The following is a 21,681-nucleotide window of genomic DNA, read 5'->3' as shown; positions in this document are numbered from 1 at the left end:
TAATGACTGTAATATATATATATATATAATAATAATAACAGTAAGTTAAAAAAAAAAAAAAAAAAAATATATATATATATATATATATATATATATATATATTATTATTATTATTTAAATCAGTATAAATGAAAGGCAATATGTATTTTTAAAGAGTGAAACATTACCACATTTTCTTTTAAGATTCAACAGGTACAGACCCAACTACCAGTAACAATTTGATTAAATATTTCATAAAAGCCTCTGTAAAAAATCTATGATCAGTATACTACCTGGATACATTTATATTTTTTAAAATAGCATACAAATGTATAAACTATTTTTTTTTCTAGGAGTTTTCTCTCATTTAACAATTTCCTGTGTTTGTCCAATCTTACTGTCCAGCCAAAAAAACTATTCTTAGGTCAATCAAGCCGACATCACAGACCCTGACGTCTGTGTAAAACACGTGTGTCTGTGTAAACATTTTTTAAAACACATTGTTTAATATTTGCATGTGAAATGAGACATTGATACAAACAAATCTTTATCAAATAGATTCTATTTAATTTATTTGATTGATGCCTCTGTACCTGGCATTTTGCAATGACTTTAACAGTATATTGTGGGTACTGATAATACACTGAAAAAAAGAATCAGGCAGTTGCATTTTAGTTTTCATAATTCATGAAAGTGTACCCTCTAGTGGCTACACTTTTACTAAAAACAAAAATCCACAGGTTATTACAAAAAAATTATGATTTATTAAGGCTGTTATAAAATGTAACATGAGAAAAAAAAGTTATATTAAATATATTATGCTTATTACATACACAGTTGCATCTAAATTTGTAAGCACATTTGTCATAATTATTTTTTTTTTTTGCCTTGGTGTTGTTACAGTAATGACTATCAGGTGGAAAATGGATGTACAATTAGTTTTTTTGGGACTGATAATAAATCTCTCTGACCACCAGTGAAGTTTAAGGATAATCTCTTAAAACAAGAAAAATTTAAATATGATTTGATATACTTTTTGGCCAAATCACCAAAATTTGTAAATATTTTACAGCTGTTAAATGTCTCTTTACTTTAATGTGAATAAAGAAACATTACCATTGTGGTAAACCAGTGGTGACATTATCACCTTGTGGAATGTCCATAATAGTACAGTTGACAGTCAAATATGCTTCACTTTGTGTGCTATTTTCTCCATCTCTTGAAGCCCATGAACATACTGCAGCCATAACACAAAGTCACTATAAATGCAAATATCTGTGGAGAGAGAAATAACAGAATTATTTACATACTGTAAGTGTTTAGTATTTTAATAGCTTGAAAGCAATTGCAAGCATGACTCAAAAATATTACAATATTGTTTCTCTGCTTTAGAATGTGAATGGTGAAGGTTGCATACTCAAAAAATGATACGTGGGTTTTACTTATTTTTTTATGTCAACAGGATCCACGCAATTGGGTTATGTTGAATTTAATTAAAATTGTTTATTTAAGGTTAATTCATTGCCATATAGTGAAATCGGGATAACATTCTTAATTTTGTCCAAAACTATTACATTTAATTATTCTAAAATGAATATAAAAAACAAACCAAAACAAGTAATCCAGTTTAATTGATTATTTTTATTTAGAGAAATACTATTTTTACAACATTTACAAGGTCTTACTGGCTACTAGCCAGAAAATGGTTTAGTTACATACTTGACAGGCCCAAAATGGTGGTTTTTATTTTATTATTTAAACAACTTTAAATATTATTAGCAGATCCTCACCCCAAGCACATGCTCTACACTTCACCACAATGGTAACCTCCAAAAACACTAACATAACAAAAACTTTTAAATACCAACATAACAAAACATTAAGCATTAAAAAGTCTCCATTTTCTCATCTTGTTTAAAATGCATCAACTAGCACTTTATTTAAACATTTACTCTCCGAATTCAGCCCCTTTGCAAACCATGATGGGAAGTGAAAGTCTTGTTTGATTGGGTTACTTGATTGAAACATGTTATTTCAAAATGAAAACATCAAGTTATGTCAAAGAGTAACGGTTTTAAGTCTGTTTAACATGAATCAATTACATTTGAACCAGAAACCTGATATAATTGTGCAAATCAAGATGAATTGCTTAAATAAAGTGAACAGCATCATAAAATAATTTTTTGAGTGTAGTAAGGGAGAGCGGGGCACAACCTAATGCTTTTTGACTTTCTTAGTTTGTGTAAATCCACCTGGGGTTCAGAGTATTTATTGTTTCCCACATTAATTGCACAAGTCTAGTACAATTATGTGGTTTTGTTTCATAAATACAGTGTATACTTTTTTCTTGATTTACCCTGAAAGAATGGAAGTGAAATGTGACAACATGCCCTGTAGGTGGGGTACATTGTAACATGTGGTGGGGCATGTTGTAACATGACCAAATAACAGCTTAAAATGTTACCTGATATAATCAAAAAAATATACAAGACAAACTAAATTATTTTGTCAACAAAATACAATTTTTAACTTTTTAAAATAAAATAATGGCATTTTTTTATCATTAAATATATACTCATTTTTGAGTTTGACAAACACATCGCTAAATACAGCTATACAGCAGAGTTCAAAACATAATAATAATTAATAATTTCTGAACATTAACTCTGTCATTATTCACCGTTTTCTCATAGTTTCTCAAAAGAATTCATAAAAGTATAGAATATAATGGCTTATTTCTAATAGAGGCTCATTGTAACGCAGAGCTACAACACACCCCACTGGGATTTAAACCGCGGCTCGTGGCTCGTGCTGTTAGATCAGCATTAAAGAACGATCTCAACTGTTAAATAACAGATATAAGATTAAAATAATATCGGATTTGTCTTATTTTAAATAAACACAAAAAACAGAGATGAAAACGTCTCAGGTTACTTGCATAACCTATGTTCTCTGAGTAGGGAACGAGACGCTGCGTCACTTTAATGACGTAATGGGACGCCCTCTGGGTGTGCCGATTGTCTGAAGCCCTTATAGAATCATGCCAATTGATTGGCTGATGGCGCGCACGACGCCCCACTTGACGTAGTCACCTATATTAGCGCGCGCCATCTGCTCCTCAGATTTCTCTGCCGAAAAGAAAGGCCTGTCGGCAGCGCGAGGAACTTGACAGCGTATGCTGCGTCACTTTAATGACGTAATGGGAACGGTATACCAAACACGCCAAGCTAAAGCGCTGCCGTATCTGGCTCAAAGAACACCAGATAACCTGCATGACTAGGTTGAGCAGACAGGACATGCGAACCCGGAGCCATGTCGAGATCCAAACTATAGAATCTCACAAAAGTGTGCGGAGAGGACCAACCTGCCGCCACACAAATATCTTCCAAAAGAGCCCCTCTGAAAAGTGCTTGAGAGGAAGCCACACGTCTAGTAGAATGCGCTCTAATATCAAGAGGTGAAGGTAAACCACGCACCTCATAAGCTAAGGAAATAGCCTCTGTCACCCAATGGGAAACCCTTTGCTTCGAAGCGGCAAGCCCGCGGCGGCCAGCACCGAAGCACACCAACAGCTGGTTAGATTTCCTCCAACCGTCGGAACGGTCAACATAACACTTCAACGCTCGAACTGGGCAGAGCAAATGAAGTTTCTCGTCTTCCTCCGAGTCAAACGGAGGGGGGTGAAAGGAGTGAAGAGTAATAACCTGAGAGCGAAATGACGTGGACAAAACTTTGGGCACATAACCCGGCCTAGGTCTTAAGGTAACCTTGACTAGGCCAGGGGCAAAATCCATACAGGTCCCGTTAACAGAGAGAGCCTGTAGATCGCCCACTTGTTTCAAAGAAGACAGAGCTAACAAAAGAGCAACTTTGAGAGTCAGAATTTGCTCAGGAACTGACTCCAAAGGCTCAAATGGAGCCAACGTTAGCCCTTCCAGGGCTCCAGAGTGCGACTAAATGGTCGCATTTTGCGACTAAAATTTGAGAGTGTGCGACTGAATTTTACATCCAGTCGCACATGTGCGACCAGTAAATTTGCCTGCTGTTGGTACTGGATAAATTAAGAAAATACACTTACTAATTATAATTGATAGACGTTATGTCTGGCAAATTCTATCTTTGCCAGCCGTTTCTATATGAGATAATATTAAATCATTTGTCCGTGATGCATTTTTGCCATTCGCAATCCAGAAGAGAGAGAGAGAGAGAAAGCGAGCGAGCTCTCTCACGTGGAGCTGCAGCGAACACAACACCACAGTCAGCTTAATGAGTGAGGATGGCCAAGAGAACTACACAGAAGTTTAGTCTGCTTAAACTTTAGGGATGTGCTGTGATATTAATCTAATTTTATTTTCGATTTTGGCTTCCAAGAATTATAAAAAGATGATATGAGGTAAAACTATTCCGATAGCCGTGTTCCGTCGAGCGCGACATCCTTCCCTTCACAGCTGCGCTGTCATTTCTCCCTAAACCTAAACTAAACGTCAGATTCAGTGATTGTTGTAAACTGCAGTCTCTACTGTTGCTAAACTGCGGGATGTGTGTGATAATAAAGAGCTATTAAATGCACAATAATCCGCGCAAGAGACGCTGTTTCCAACTTCAAGGCAGCTTATGTGTGTGTGCTGCGAAATGGACCGACTTGCACTTAATATTTTAGGCTTTGTGTGCGCGTCTAAACCATCAAATAAACAACAAATAGCCGGTGTCAAATTGACCGGATTGGAGAGTAGTTATTTTAACAGTTTATATCTTAAATGGGCGTAAATAGTTTGGAGAAATAGAAGAATATGATATTATTAGTTCTACATTCGATCGGTCTTAAAGGGGCAGCGTCTAATAAACCTGCTGACGATTGAGCCATTAATTCGAATCGAACAATTAAAGGCAAATAGAAAATATTCACATCTCTTGAATTAATAACTTTAGCTTTTATAAGCATTAATCTATCAATTTATACAGTGAAAACTATGCAGTGTTATTTTACATTTCATTACTATATTAGATTTCTTTGTAGGTTTGTTCTTTACTGTAATATTAATGTTAGCAGACCTTCCGAATGCCTGCACACTGGTCCATTTACAAATAGATGTTTTATATTTTTGTTCAAACTTTGCGGTTTCTTTGCTAAATATATTTTACTTTTCAGATTATAAAGCCATGTTAATTATGTTCTTAATTATGTTTTTTTTTTTTTTATTAAAAAAAAAAAAGTATAATAAAAAGAATCGGTAAGAATACTGTTAAAGTACCGGATCGATAAGCAGTATCGGTAAGAGTAGTAATACCATTAAAACCTTAACGATACCGATCCCTATTAGTAATACAGTGGAAATTAGTAGATTTGGTTAGCATGTTGATTTATGGTGTGCGCCCCTAAAATTTCTGGTTGTGCCCCTAAAATTTTCAGTTGGGGGCCACTGTGCTCCAAGTGAAAAAAGTTAGTCTGGAGCCCTGCCTTCAAGGACCACGGAGAGGTCCCAAGAGGGAATTCCAGGGGAGCGTGCTGGTCTCAGGCGCCTAACCCCTCGCATGAAAGATGAAACCAATCTATGCTTGCCTAGAGGGATTTCGTCCGACTCCCTACCGGCAGCGATAGCTGCGACATAGACCCGAAGGGTGGTGGCCGCTGCTCCAGCAGCAAACTTCTCCTGCAGGAACTCCAGAACCGAAGCAACCGGGCAGTTAACTGGATCTACTGCATGAGTCGAGCACCACGACTAAAAGACCCTCCACTTGGAGGAATAGAGCTTCCTTGTGGAGGGGGCTCTCGCATTAGCAATGATCTCCTGAACGTCTGCAGAAAGACCAGTGTTTAGTGTCATTGGCCCTTGATGGGCCATACCCACAACTTCCAAATCTCCGGGTGAGGATGCCAAATCCTGCCCTGAAGTTGTGTCAAAAGGTCCTTCCTGACCGGTATCTCCCATGGGGAGGAGTCCAGGAGGAGAACCATCTCTGAGAACCAAGTCTGGGATGGCCAGTGTGGAGCCACCAGCAGGAGGCTGGCCCCACTCTCCCTTACTCTGTACAGAACCGCCGGAATCAGCTTGATGGGCGGGAACGCATAGAGTTTCAGATTGGGCCATGGATGCGCTAAGGCATCTATCCCCAACGGGGCCGGAGAGCTCAGAGAAAACCAGAGCCGACACTGGGACGACTCCTTCGAGGCAAAGAGGTCCACTTCCGCTTTCCCGAACATCTCCCAAATCTGTCACACAGTTTGAGGGTACAGCATCCATTCCCCCGACCGGAGCTTCTGTCTCGACAGATAATCTGCAGCGAGGTTTAAGACTCCGGGTACATGGACTGCTCTCAGGGACAAAAACTTGTCCTGAGACCACAGGACGAGTCGGCGCGCATGCCTGTCCAGGGTGCGCGACCGTGATCCTCCTTGGCGATTTACGTGAGACCACTGCCATGTTGTCGGTCCTGACAATGACATGATGCCCCCTGAGTGAGGGGAGAAAATGTTGAAGGGCCAGGGATACCGCTCTCAACTCCAGGCAATTTATGTGCCAGGAGAGAACTTCCCCCTCCCAGATCCCCATAGCTGGTCTGCCCTCGAATACCGCACCCCAGCCGGTAAGAGAGGCGTCCGTCGTAACCATTTGGTGACGGAAAACAGCCCCCATCTTGACCCCTTTCCGAAGAAAGAGAGGGTCTCACCACATTGATAGGGCACGAAAGCAGCCGCGTGACACCTTTAATAGGCGAAGGGTCCTGTAGGCGGAGCGGTCCTGTTGACCGAGCCCCTGAGCGTTTCATCCACCAGAGGAAGAGCCTCATATGGAGCAGTCCCAGGGGAAGCACCGGGGAAGCTGCGGCCATGAGACCCAGGAGCCTGCGACACGTACCCACAGAAACATGATGGCCTAGCCTGAAGCGGACCAAGCATGTTGTGATACTGGAAATCCGAGCAGGGGCCAAACGGGCCTGCATCGGAACGGAATCCAGACGAACACCTAAGAAGGTGGTCTGCTGAGCCGGAGTAAGAACGCTCTTGTCGGTGTTCACTCTAAAGCCAAGAGATTGAACGTGTCGAAGAACGACATCTCAGTGATGATAGGCTAACTCCCTGGAGTGGGCCAGAATGAGCCAGTCGTCCAGGTAATTGAGAATACGGATGCCCTGGAGCCTCAGCGGGGCCAGAGCAGCATCCATACACTTCGTGAACGTCCTTGGTGCCAGGGCAAGGCCGAAGGGAAGGACTTTGTATTGATAAGCCTTCCCTTTGAAGGCGAACCTGAGAAACTTCCTGTGTCGTCTGACAACCTGAATATGGAAGTAAGCATCTCTCAGGTCTATAGTGACAAACCAGTCCTCCGCACGTATCTGAGACAAGATAGTCTTGAGCGTTAGCATCTTGAACTTCCCTTTGAAAAGGGTGAAGTTCAGGCGGCGGAGGTCCAGGATGGGACGCAGACCGCCGTCTTTCTTCGGAACAAGGAAATAACGGCTGAAGAAGCCACATTTCTCCTCTGTTACCGGAACTTCCTCTATTGCCCCCCTTAGGAGGAGAGAAGAGAGCTCTTGTTGTAGCACAGAAGCCTGAGAGGCGCTGTTTACTACCGTTTGAGTGACCCCGTCGAAGCGAGGAGGGTTGTGACAGAACTGAAGCGTGTAGCCTGACTGAATCGTGCGGAGGACCCAGGATGATATCCCTGGCAAAAGCTTCCACTCGTGGAAGAAATTTGACAAAGTGGGAGGTATGATGAGGTGCGGTGGACATACCTGAGATAGGGTGTCGAGCTGGACCTTTGAGGGGGGTGTGGCCATCCGCAGAGGAGAGCACGTGGCGTCCTGGCGCGGAGTAGGCAGTGGAAGGCTGGGCCGCTCCAGTTCCCGGAGAAGACAGGATGTGTCTCCGTCTGGACGAGCGGCGGATGGTGAGCCAATCAGACGTGAGGGGAGAAAGCAAACAGCGTCTCCTTCCTTCAGCGCCGGAAAAGGCGAGGATAGAATCGGTTCTGTATTCCGAGGCGAGCTGGGCGGCGGAAATGACAGAGCTGGATAGGGAGAGCTGGTGGGGGGCGGGCAGAAACGCTTGCGCGGTCTGACCCAGCCCCGGTCGTGAACTGCAGCTCCCCTTTTTCTGACCAGAGGGTCAGGAGCGACTCGAAGTGGCCGAAGCAGAAGGTTTGCTGGGCCGCTTTGGGTCGATGCGTCTGTGAGGACGTTGACGGGGAAATGGACGACCGGGAGCTCCCCAGACCGTGGTGTGTGGAGGATAACTCTGGTCGCTCCTCCTGGCGGTAAACTCTCTTCTGAAAGAGGGGCGATCTCTGGACTGAGAGGGGGAGGGGGAAGGGGAAGGAGCGTCCCTCGCTCTCCTCGGCATGAACTGCTTAAGAGCGGCAGACTGAAAATTTGCAGATCTGAACTTCTCAACCACAGTATTAACCGCCTCCCCAAACAATACGGACTGAGAAATCGGAGCGTCCATAAACTTTTTCCCTATCGCGAATCTCAGTTAGATTGAGCCATAGGTGCCCTATATATGCCCTATACGTACATATATGCCCTATACGCGCCCGCCATAGAGAGTCCGACAGCGCGAGCTGTGTGTTTAGTAGCCCGTAATGCCAAATCCGTGGCTTTGCGAAGCTCCTTCACTGCTTCCGGTGTCAAACCGGTGTCCTCGTCCATTTCCTTAAGTACATCCGCCTGATAGGCCTGGAGAATGGCCATTGTATGAAGGGCCATGCCAGCCTGACCAGCCGCAATGTAGGATTTGCCGATGAGGGCAGAAGTGGTCCTACACGGCTTAGTGGGAAGAAGGGGGCGGGACTTCCACGAGGGAGCTGAAGATGGCGCGAGGTGAGTGGCCAGCGTTTCCTCAACCGCGGGAATAGCGGAATAGCCCTGTTCCTCAAAACCCACGAGGTTGGTAAAATCAGCGGCTGCTGCGTTAGTTAGGCGGGCTGAGAACGGCTGCTTCCAGTATCTGGAAATCTCACTGTGTAGATCACTGAAGAATGGTAGCTTCCTCCGTGGAGGCCTAGAATTAGGGCCGCTGAGGAATCTCTCATCCAACCGAGAAGATTGAGCTTCGCGGGGTTCATCCGGCCACTCGATGGCGAGCTTCTGTGTAGCGCGCGCGAGTACATCCACGAGCTCGTCATAATCCGCTGATGGCCGCGCTTCCTGGCCGCTTGGCGGGAGAGCGTCGTCAGTATTTGCAGCACCGAAATCCTCGGAGTCGGATGCTGCAGTGAAAATGACATCCTCCAGCCCGAAGGAAACCGCATCGCGTGCCTCTGGGCTGGGACAGAGATAATCACGCAAGTATTCCACAGGCGGAGTCCCGCGCACGTGCTCGGGGGAGAGAGGGAAAGAAAGGGCGAGGCCCGTCTGCTCGCACTCCACATCCTCGAGCTCTACATCCGAACCCCAGGTCGTGGATCCAAGAGAGGCCTGCGTGGCCTCGGGAGCGCGACGGGGAAAAATGGATGACTGCCTCTCAAAAACCACGAGCCTCGAGCGGAGGGTTTTGAGAAGGAGGTTATCGCAGTATTTACAATTAGAGAACCCCTGAACCGCGTCGCATGCGTGAGGAAATCCCAGACATTTAATACACTTACTGTGGGGATCGTCGATCACGATGAAGCGAGTGCACGGCGGTGGGCAACGTCGGAATTCCATAGCACTTCACCACAAGGAGAACAAAGTTCCACAATCCGCGGTCGCTGAAGTGCTGCGGTAGATATCGACTGAAATCCTTAGAATTTGGGCCACGAAAATCGAAAACCGAAGGGCATGAAATGTCCGCTTCGTGAAGGCAGAGAAATCTGAGGAGCAGATGGCGCGCACACGCTAATATAGGTGACTACGTCAAGTGGGGCGTCGTGCGCGCCATCAGCCAATCAATTGGCGTGATTCTATAAGGGCTTCAGACAATCGGCACACCCAGAGGGTGTCCCATTACGTCATTAAAGTGACGCAGCGTCGAGTGAACCTATGAAAGAGAACTAAACTTAAGTAAGAAATTTACTTTTGCTATGATTAAATAAATTTTCAGTAATATCTTCAGGAGATTTTTTAATTTTGCCGCAATTTTTTTCTCTAAATAATGTTGATATGGCAACTAGTAAATACACTAAGTTTCGTCATTCTGGCATGTGTGGAAAGGGTTAAAACATGCGTGTTACAACTAACCCCGGCTTAGGTTGTGCCCCGCGCTCCCCTATAGACCAGGGATGCACCGGGTTCGGATTCAGCCGAATATTGGGCTTTTTGACGGGTTCAGTTTCTGCCGAACCTTAGAATTTTTTTCCACCGAACCTAGGCTTGCACTACGCGCACTCCGCTGGTCGAACATCGGCGTTGTTTATGGGAAGCCCAGATAGCATTGTGACATTGAGTCAATGTTGAAATTCCATCACAATCATCAATTTGGGTGAGGTTGAAATGTCAATGCTAAATAATATTGAATCAATGTTGAAAATTCGATGCAAAATAAATAGTGGATCAATGTTGAAAATGCAATGCTAAATAATATTGGATCATGTTGATAATTCCATGCTTTTCAGTGTTGAAAAGACAAACATTGAGTCAATGTTGATTTTTGGTCAGCTTAATTCTCCACTGGTCAGGCTTGCTGTCAATCTATCTGTCCCATCATCAACATGTTAAAGCCAATCCAAATCAATTGGGTACATTTCTGTGAAATGTGAGCACATTCTCCTCAAAGGATGAATCACCGCCAAAAAGTGTGTGGATTAACAAAGAACTCCTACCATAAATTGAACTCAATGGGATGAACCAGTTGATTATTATTAGTAGGCATATTGTTTTAATTATTGTTTTAAAATCGCCTCCATCATGGAAAACATCTCCAATCCTCTAGTGTTTTCGGCTAGCTGGCACATGCAGAGAGATATATAATGACTGTCACAGAGTCCTTAATTCTTGTGGTCATCCAGTTATATAAATCATAGCCTGTTTTAAATGTATAAAATGTAGGCTATTATTATTATTATTTTAAAAAAATCATGTAGAATTTACATACATTTAATTATTTATTTAAAGAATACAGGGATTAATAAAGAATTTAGAATATTTTCCCCTACCGATCGAATGCGCCACAATCCAATCCAGTAGGTGGCGGTAATGCACCTTCAGATCAAAGCGTGGCTTAACAGACTTCAAGCGTGAAAAAGACAGAGACAGGACAGCAACAGTGTTTTTTTTAGAGGTAAGTACAAAAAGATTAATACAATTCATCTCAATTTTCATTTCGTGTTTATATTTATCTTTTATTTCTTACAACTTGTGTGCTTCTCCTAGGCGAGTCAGAGTGAACTGCAACGTTAATAGAGTCACGTGAATGCCCTCCGTACACAACCAACGCCAAGGATATTCTTTAATACATTGAATTTCAGTTTGTTTTTCACCAAACCCTATCATATTTTTTTTTAAGCTTTATTTCTTAAGCTGGGCATACACGGTACAATTTTCGTCCGATTTCGAGCTGAATTCTGACTCGTGCAACGTTATTTGGGTCGGGATGATTTTCAGCTTTGTCGTGCGTCGTTTGCTGTGAGGTGTTCGCGTGATTTTAGAATCAAAATGATTCATCTGTGCGTGCAACGAGTAAAATGTGCATTTGTGGATCCGGTGCCGCGCATGCATTCATTGACTCGCTTGTGAGTCGATCCTATTTGATTCATATGAGTCAATGAATGCATGCGTGGCACCGGATCCACAAAAGCACATCTTACTCGTTGCACGCACAGATTCTGACCAACATTAATACAAAATTGAAGTTTTGCATTCAAATGTCTATTTGTACAAAATGCTGCACATTCATGCAATTCTGTATTTAGCACACAAGTTGAAAGGCATTTGTTTGTGGACAGTAAAAATGTCTACAAAATGTATCAAGTTCATGGATTATTGTGCGTGCATTTATTAATCATTTTGATAGTAAAATCATCCCATATTTGTCCAGTGTACAGGGAGAAACGAGCGGCAATCGGATGAATTTCTAGCATGTCAGTAATTCTGGTCGGCCCTCGTGAGCTAATCGCACAGCTGAAGCAGATCTAGAACTGATTGCCCTGTTGGCATGGTGAGGGGAAATAGGACAATCAGTTCGTAGCCCTGCTTCAGCTGTGCGATTAGCTCACGAGGGCCGACCAGAATTACATAATTCCAATTTAATCTTTAATCCAGCAAGAAAGAAAACAAAAGAAGAGTGAGATCTTTAAAGGTCCCATGGCATGAAATTTTCATTTTATGAGGTATTTCAACATTAATATGAGTTCCCCTAGCCTGAATATTGTCCCCAAGTGGATAGAAATGTTGATTGGTGTAAAACCGAGTTCTGGCTGTCTTTCTCTGCCTTTGAGAAAATGACAGGCCAGACTAGCCAATCCTGAAGTCTCCTGGTTTGACGTCCAAGCAGGAACGGTTACCTCCCTTTCCTCCGCCCAGAGAATCTGTCACGCCCATGCAAACGTTTGAGAGATCATGGGTTGTGAACGAGTGAATGCTGGCAGTTTCTCAGTGTTTGGATGTACAAATGAAATCAGAAGTCTTTTTTCAGTTCCTTCTGATCTGTGATCAGTGATTTCTTATGTGTAGCTAATTATTTAGTATTCGTGCACACACTCAGGGTTTTTCCTGGGTCAAAAATGGTCTTCGGTGGTGGCTGACAGACATGGTCATCCATACACACACACGCACGCACACACAGTAAAAAAGTACCCTACCCACGTGATCTGCAAGCACAATACTGACAATACATTTTATATAAATTCAAAGAAAGTTTGTAACTTTTCCTTATCTTATTTTGATCCCACATGAAAAAATACTATAGTATATTATAGTAAAATTACTCTAGTAAATACTATAGTGTTTTTGAACCGTACTATAGTAAATATACTACAGTAAATTAACAAAGTGTAGTAAATACTATAATATACTACAATTTACTGTAGTATCTTTACTATAGTATGGTTCAAAAACACTATAGTAATTTTACTATAGTATTTTTCCATGTGGGATACCTTGATGTTTGTTTTTGTTCCTCATTTTTACACTATTTACTGATAATTGTTTTGGTATACAATCATATCAATATTAAAAAGTAGTATTAAAAAAATGAACAAATAGCCTAATTTTCTGCCATATACAATTTCATAAAATTATCAGCTAGCTAACAACAACTTTGTTCTGGGTTCACCTCACTCCAGTCTAAACTAAGTGATTTATAGGCTATTTATTTTACTACACATTATGAACATAAATAAGCTGTAAGACTGTGGATAATTAAAACTAACTCTTACACTCTTGCTAAATTGGGTAAGCACACTTGTGTTCTCATTTCAGATTGTTCTGAGTAAATTAATAAACTGATTTGTGAGTTCAGTGTTGGACAGATCAGTTGTTCTAACCAGTCGTTGAAATGATTCGGTTCAAATGAGTCATTAGGTGGCGAATCGGACATTAGCAGACGCGTTGTGTGCGAATCCCGTCTGTTAGAACATCGCGAAAGATTTGTAAACACACAGAAAACACTTCATAACCGGATAGGATTTGTTTCCCGTTTATTGAAAGTATGGTTTATGTCAGCTGGTCAGAGAATCAGTCAATGTTTTTTGAGCGCATTTCACACCCAGCGGTTATTAAAGGAAAACATATTGTCTGATAGCGCCACGTGCAACATGGATTCGGTCTTCCGACCTTTTGATTTTGATTAACGTAATATGTGAAATATTAGAAAGCTAAGAATGCTTATTTTGAATACAGAGAGCATGCGAGCGGGGGAGGAGCTCTCTGATCGTTCTCTCTGACAGTCGGTTATGCGCAGCATCTATTCTACATCATTCATAAATCACAATAACTCATCAAATAAAGCTTTGGCGGGACAAAAATTTGTTTTGGCGGCCGCCAAAAAATTTTCAATGTAGGAAAAACCCTGACACTGCGGCTTCTCTCTCTCCCGACAGAACGGTGTTTTCGTGTTTTCTATCTTGTGAGTCAGTGTTTTTGTACGTCCTCGTCGCGTCGATCTGTTCTTAAATGTGCATACAGTCGGGAGTTTCTGCTTAACATCGGCAGAGCCACATCTTTAGAGATAAACCTCACGCACGCCGAAGCTCGGCCTTCAACATCCCCGACCCCCATTACTGCATCTGGCCCACAGCGGAGGCACCAAACGCGGCGTGAGATTAAGCAGAAGGAGGGTAAGCGTGAGGGTATCCGGCTAGGCTAGCCAGCTTTCCCCACAATAAACTGGATTACATTCGATTACTGCTGTTGTGTCTTTGTTTGCGCTGTGTAAGTTACTCAATGCGCGTCACTGACGCTTTTCATATGATTGGAACATATCTAGAAATAATGCTTTAATCAAACTTACTAACTCGTTCATCTTGCTGTAATGGTGCATTGCATGTGTTACAAAGTTGGTAGAATAATGATGAAGACGGACTCGGCGTGACTGGGACTCGTGTTTATTCAGAACTCTCAGATACAAACACAATAAACTCGCGCTGCCAGACAGCGCTCTCACAACTCAGTAGTTACTATAAATAACTTTGTTAGCAATCGCTCCGTCTCCGTGATGTCCGGTTCGCGAATTAATCATTCTTTTGAATCGGTTCTTTTTAGTGAACCGAACCAGTTCACCAAATCGGACTGAATCGTTTTAAACGGTTCGCGTCTCGAGTCAGCGCTGATCCATAATTTACTAAAGTTACTAACTTTCTGACATGAGTGACAGCCCCTCCGACTAGAAATAAACTAATAACCTGAAGTATATTCTAGTAACTACAACAGTTCACCCTGAACTGAGACACGCTGAGAGAACTGATGAGAAGTGAACTCAGGTCCATCCGTCTCTCTGGCAGCAGCTCGTGCGTCGTAGACCTCGTTAAACCACGCCCCCTCCGCTCATTTCAAATGCAAAGATGTCAGCCAATCACAACAGTGGGCGTTTTTACTGAAGTCTCACAGCAGACACGCCTCTTGAAACAGGGCAGTCAGCCACAGGGCAAACAGCAGTATAGACAAAATGCCTTTTATTTCTAAATTATGACATTTTATGATGTAAAAATCATACTAACAATATAAGTACACCTCAGGAAACACTATAAAATAATAGAAAGATGCCATGCCATGGGACCTTTAAGTTCTGTAGGCAGCTATATCAAACTGCAGAAATTTAGCAAACTGCTGCACCTCCAGTTCGTGTTGTAACATGGATAATCTCTTACAAACCACTGTGTAGCCTGTTCAGCTCCTCTTGTATTAATTTAGCTACTTGATTATTGATTTACTTGTTTCACTTTCTCACGTTATTTGTTTATTTACTATTATTTACTATTAAATACAGTATTAATATAGATAAAACAAGATAGATATTTGAAGATATTTTCACCTTGCTTTTCCATTCATTCCTCCTGTGTGTCTGCAGGTGCTTTAAAGGGGAAAGTCTATATTAAAATTAGTTAAATAGTATTGAATTTAAATTCAGCGTGTTTTAACTGGAATGTAAAGTTTTTGATCACATTTCAAGTTTCACTTCATTTTGTAGTACATTTGTAATGTATAATTAATCACATTTCCAAATATTTACTAACTTGTTGTTTTAGGTGCATTACAAGTGAATGCTGATAAAAAGGAGGCATCAGAGTTCATCTTTGCTGGGACGGTGTAAAAATTGCTCTGTTACGCCCCTGAAAGGCTTGGGGGCACTGCTCGTGGTGGAAACCTCTGAGTTTAGAGTATTCAGAGTATTTCATTCTTTCTTCTACCTTTTTTCTTTCAGTACTACTGTCCCATTTCTGTCTTTATTGGCGAGTTTCCATTTGTATTTACTTCCATTTTGCAGATGCAGGTTGTCATGTTTTTCACTTGTGTTATAAATTCAGATGTAATTGTTTTAAGTCAATGTGAGATTTCCTGTTGAAATTTATGTGGGGGCATAAATAAATACATTTGCATGTAAACTGAAGGATGTTGTTTACTTTGACTTTTTGATACAAAATCATATTGCTGCCATACATGAAAATGAACTGGCATAGAATCCTGCTGTACATAAAGCAAGATTGATTTTATAGTGTTTCTATGTTGTTTCAGTGTTAAATAAGTGATTTAATTTAAGTTGAAAAAATATAGATTTTAAGCCCATCTTGATCTATTTTTCACCGTTGAAATAACATTTCAAGGTGCAAACCTGATGAAAAATCAATGTTAAATATCAACATCGTTTCAATGATAATTTGATTAATGCATTAACATTGATTCAATGTTGATTCAGTGTTAAATAAGTGATTTAATTGTAGTTGAAACAATATTGATTTTAAGCCCATCTTGATCTATTTTTCATCATTGAAATAACATTATTTCAGGGTGCAAACCTGATGAAAAATCAATGTTAAATTTCAACATTGATTCAATGATATTTTAGTTAATGCATTAACATTGATTCAACGATGATTCAGTGTTGGTCTGCTATCTGGGAATGTGTTTACTAGGTGGACCGTTTGAATCCAGTAGGCTGTGAGAAAGTGAAAATGGAACTCGTGCACAGAAAATGTGTTGTTTGGCAGTATTCTCAGTCAAAAAAAGGCGATTCAAGTTGAGCTACATGTTCAATTTGCAATCCCGATTTGTCTCTCAGTGGTAAGGACCCTAAACAATAGCCGCTGTTAAAACATTTGCGTATGAAACATCCGAAAGAATATGAGTTGTGCATGAAGGAATCTACAGACAGCAGCCAAAATGCAGCAACTTCAGGTACGGCAAAGGAAGGACAGTCATCCTGGCATAATGTTGCCTATTCTTAATTAAAATTTAATTAAATTAAAAATACACTGCTGTAGAGATGCTCATTCGGTTAATGTTCCCAACAGACAACCGCTGCTCGTTATCCGATTATTAACCGTTAACTGTTAAGATTATAATATTGAATTGGCATTCAATAAAAATACGATTGACGAGTGTCTGTGTCCCGTTAAAATTACCCTTTTTTTTCACTGGTTTATTTTACCGTGAAAACATCAGCATACAGATCAGATAAAATATAAATAAAAATAACAAAATAAATATTCCTACACTAAATATTTTTTCTCTTAAATAATTACCTAATTAAGATGACAAAACGAAAATACACTGAATCCGTTTGAAGCTTTGAAGAACCGGAATAGTTTTTTTGTCAAATAAAAATAGTAGGCCTATACCTCAACCCTCACCGTATGGGTTTTTATTTTTAAATGTTTTAAGTAACATGTCTATGTGATGTGGGTTAGTCTGGAGAGCAGTCTGTTGACAGTTAAACCCGCTGCAGAAAACTCCCTCTCAATCCTTCTGTCTCCTCTGCGCAAGCACCTTTTGTGCTCTCTGTTGTGCTGTTCTTTGAAACGACAAAGGGCAACTCTGTGTAATTGGTCAATAAACCATCAGGAAACAGTGGCGAGAAGAACATGCATGACAATGTTTACTTTAGTAAACTTGACCAAAACCTAGGGCTGTAACGATTTGACCAAAAATAAAAACCTCGATTAATTGAACATTTGACCTCGATTACGATTAATGAACGATTATTTTTCTTTCTTTTTTTGCCCTAATTTTTTGCCCTCATAAGGTTTTTGAGTAAGTTCACTGATAAGGTTTGTACTGTAAATATTTTCTACTATTAAAGGTGGAATTTTTTTTTCTAATGAAAAAGTGCATTGTGATTTTAAAATACTTGAAGGAAACGGTTCACTTTCAGCAGTTATTGTCTATGGAGAAGATTTCTGTTTGTTGTACATCAGATACAGATAAATTAACACTGTAGGCCTACATTACATTTATTTGAATGCATTAATGAGAGAGTGATTGTGTGTGTGAATTACTCTTACTGTCTCTATTCATTATGAAGCTGTGGTTTGTACTTACTTCAAAGGTATTAAAATGTATGCCTATAACGGTTGAGTTTCTAAGCTACTTTAGTGACTTTACTTTAGTCACAGCTTCTGTCTGAGTGTTCGTTTGTCAAAATATATCAGGCATTAGTTCAACATAATACACATCTGATGGTCGAAACTCGCTTTAATGTTCAAACTGGCAGGGCTTAAACCACATACAAATGACAAAGCTTTGTGAGGACGCAGGTGAGAGAGGTCTGCCTTCAGGGCGCGCGCGTTTTCAGAGACGCGACACAGCTCGGCTCTGTGTCACTGAAAAAAGCTAAGCACTGAACGTGGAGAAGTTTTCCGTATTGTTGTTGTTGAATAGTTCACAATCGCTTTAAATGTTGAAACTGGCAAGCCTTTAAACGCATTTACTTGACAAACTTTATGAGCACGAAAGTGAAAGCGGCTTCGGGGCTTGCGCGCGCCGTCTGTGTGTGTGTGTCAGCGCGTAGGCTATAAGAACAGCAATTAACTGACCTGTATAAACTGTGTAAAACATGCAGTTACTATAGTGATTCTGGGTATCTATAAACACAGATAACTGCTCCTGCATCTCTGTGTGCCTTCAAACTGCACTTGATGTGACTGACGGGGCGGAGTCACGTGAAAACCGAAATAACCGACATGGGAAAAATACGTCGGTTAGAGGTTCTGAATGTCGGTTTCGGTTGTTTTTCGATTAATCGTACAGCCCTACCAAAACCACACTACAAAAAGCCTTAAACAAGGCTTCCGATGGTACTGATGTCCTGGGAATACAGAGATAACGCCTCGTTAGAGTGGCCAGCCTCGGGAAGTGCCTTTCATTTGCTCTCCACCAGTCTAGAGCTTGTTCTACTGCTGTATTTAAATATCTCATAGCATATTTTGCAATATGAGCATCCCTACACTGCTGTGGACGTTGTTAACTTTATTAAGGTGTTTACTCTGATAATGGACTGCAGATGGGAGTAGGATTCAGTATTCGGTTTCGGATTCCAGAATTTCCTAGGGGAACAAAACGTATAACTGTACCTTTAAAGGTACACAATTGGTCCTTAGGGTACAATTTCCCCTACAATTAACCATTAGCAGGCAAGTTCGGTCCTAGTGAGCCCATGTCCTGCAGTGTTTAGCTCCAACCCTAAAAGACATCCATAGAAGCTCTTATTGAGAATTAACAGAGGTCTAGATGTTGGTTTTATTGAAAATGTTTGGTCACCATTATGGCGATCTGTGTTTCCTTTAGTTGGGCAGTTTAACTCTTGGCTTTTATATTTTAGTTTGTGGTTTTTGTTACAGTATTAACAAAACACATAATCTGTTCAAATCAAAAGAAGCCATAAACAAATATTGTCATGAAGAAAAATGTTTGACTGAACGCATCACTGACTAAAACTATTAATAAATTATATTCACCAACAATGCTTTCTTGCCACAGATCAGGCATTCTGAATTTTGATTTTTAAATACATTCTTGGGGGAAAAAAGTTAAGATGCACACAGATATCAAGATGGTGACAGACTTAATGCTGCAATGCATGCTGGGAGCCATGCGTTTTATACAGCTTTCCTATAGCTCAAACAGTAGAGCATGGCGCTAGCAACGCCAAGGTCATGGGTTCGATTCCCAGGGAAAGCAAGAATTGACAAAATGTAAAATTGTACCTTGAATGCAATGTAAGTCGCTTTGGATAAAAGCGTCTGCCAAATGCATAAATGTAAATGTAAATGTTATACTGTGGTGGCTAAGTAGGGTTGGAGCTAAACTCTGCAGGACATCAGCTCTCTAGGACCGAACTTGCCTACCCCTGACTTAGAGGTACAATAATGCACGGCTCCTCAAATCTTAGCCTGGAGGTCCAATGCGCTGCAGAGTTTAGCTTCAACCCTAATCAAACTCACCTACCTGTAGTTTTCTAATGAACCTGAAGACATTGATTAGCATGTTCAGGTGTGTTTGATTAGGGTTGGAGCTAAACTCTGCAGCGCATTGGACCTCCAGGGTAAGATTTGAGGAACCCTGCAATAATGTACCCTTAAGGGTACCACCTCAGTGACGGCCACTTGTACCTTAAAAGGTACAATTTTGTACTCTTTTTTTTTTTTGAGAGTGTACTACTCACATACTGTAAATATGTTTATAATCTGTAAATGTTTATTCTGACTAAACGTAACTGTGACCTAATATTTTTGTATGCTATTTTCATATTTTAATTCTTAGAATTTGTATTACTATGTTCTTGTTGTGTTTGCATTGTATATGTGCACTGGAAGCTTCAGCACCAAGAAAAATCCTTGTTTGTGCAAGCACACTTGGCAATAAAGCTTTTTTCTGATTCTTCTGACTCTGACACACAAGCTGTGTGTGCACTGCTTGGGTGCAGAGCAGGCATAGGCTGCCTGTGATCGCTGTGAGTTACTGCCGCTCAGAATGCTCCGCTCCCACACAGGTTCAATGAGGCCGGTCAGGCTCGCGTTCCTCTGGGCTCCTGGAGATCGCAGAGGGAGAGCTGGCAGAGGGACTTGCTACTGCTGAGGCACTATCTCAGTCCTCATCGGCCAGCTCCGATGCTCCAGATCCTAATGTGGAAGCCCACTCTGCTGCGGCTTCTTCAGCCCGGGGCGGGAGAATGATGCTTGAGCTGTCTGATCTGAGGAAGTGGATGTGCTCAGCATCGATGCGAGGGAAAAGGAGGACTCGCCACTTCATGCCCCCGCTTATGAGGAGCTCTTGGAGATTGTGACTCACGCTGTGGCAAAATTAACTCATTGGAGCATGGAGGATGAGGCCTGGCCTCATGCCAGGGTTCCAGCTTGGGATCTGGTGGTGGTTCTCAAGGGGTTATCCCTGGCCTCTTTCGAACCAATGGAGTCAGTGTCTGAGAAATATCTCATGCTTAAGATAGTTTTCCTTTTGGCTATTACGTCCCTTAAGAGAGTTGGGGACCTTCAAGCTTTGTTCATTTCTCCTCCCGGTTTAGAATTGGCTCCTTCAAGATTCAAGATTCAAGATTCAAGAGTTTTATTTGTCACATACACAGTTATATACACAATATACAACTGGCAGTGAAATGTAAACAGGTCCGCTCCATGGACAGTGCAAATAACAGTTACAAGAAATTAAATAGAAATAGAATAAAATTAGAATAAAAAGTATTAACATAAGTAGAATTATAAATAAATCAAGTAAAAGATAAAAATAGGAAATAAGATAAAAATAAAAATATAAAAAATATGTGGATATGATAAGTGAGATAAACTGTAGACTTAAAAATAAGTGGTTAACATAAAATATATAATATGTATATATAAAGAAGTATAATGTGCAAGGTTTATTACAGGTTGTTACGCAGTAACAATAGGGACGTAAAGTGCAGTGCAATTGCAGTATGTGGATGTTAATGTTAAAAGACTGTATGTTTATGTGTGTGCGGGGGTGAAGTGAGTCACGTGACTGAGTTCAGGAGTCTGATGGCCTGGGGGAAGAAACTCCTCCTGAGTCTTTCAGTCTTTGCCATCAGGCTACGGAAGCGCTTACCAGATGGCAGCAGGGTGAAGTGAGAGTTTGCAGGGTGATTAATGTCTCTGATGATTTTAGTAGCTCTACCTCTGCAGCGTTTGGTGTAGATGTCCTGCAGAGACGGGAGAGCTGAGCCTGAGATGCGCTCGGATAAGCGCACCACTCTTTGCAGGGCTTTGCAGTCGTGACTGGTGCTGTTCCCGTACCACGCTGTGATGCACTGAGTCAGGACACTTTCTATCGCCCCTCGATAGAAAGTTTTCAGGATGGCTGGTGAAACCCTGAATTTCCTCA

General features: G+C 41.3%; 1 protein-coding gene across 2 annotated transcripts in view; it reads right to left on the bottom strand.

Annotated features, from left to right (window-relative positions):
- Positions 1-528: 528 nt before the first annotated feature.
- mal2 (mal, T cell differentiation protein 2) overlaps positions 529-21,681 on the bottom strand; it is a 48,264-nt gene continuing 27,111 nt past the window's right edge. The window contains exons 4-5 of one of the 2 annotated variants that reach the window (XM_079837436.1): positions 11,052-11,124; positions 529-1,254 (exon numbers count right to left, since the gene is read on the bottom strand). In XM_079837436.1, the coding sequence (XP_079693562.1) occupies positions 1,160-1,254; positions 11,052-11,124 (168 nt within the window). In that variant the 3' untranslated portion in view covers positions 529-1,159. The remainder of the gene's footprint in view (positions 1,255-11,051; positions 11,125-21,681) is intronic. The other variant, XM_079837437.1, reaches the window with a different exon arrangement.

The sequence above is a fragment of the Gobio gobio genome (assembly GCF_949357685.1).
Source record: "Gobio gobio genome assembly, chromosome: 15".
NCBI classification, from domain to species: Eukaryota; Metazoa; Chordata; class Actinopteri; order Cypriniformes; family Gobionidae; genus Gobio; species Gobio gobio.
Note: the sequence above shows the minus strand (reverse complement) of the source record. Positions and strands in the feature narration are given on the sequence as shown.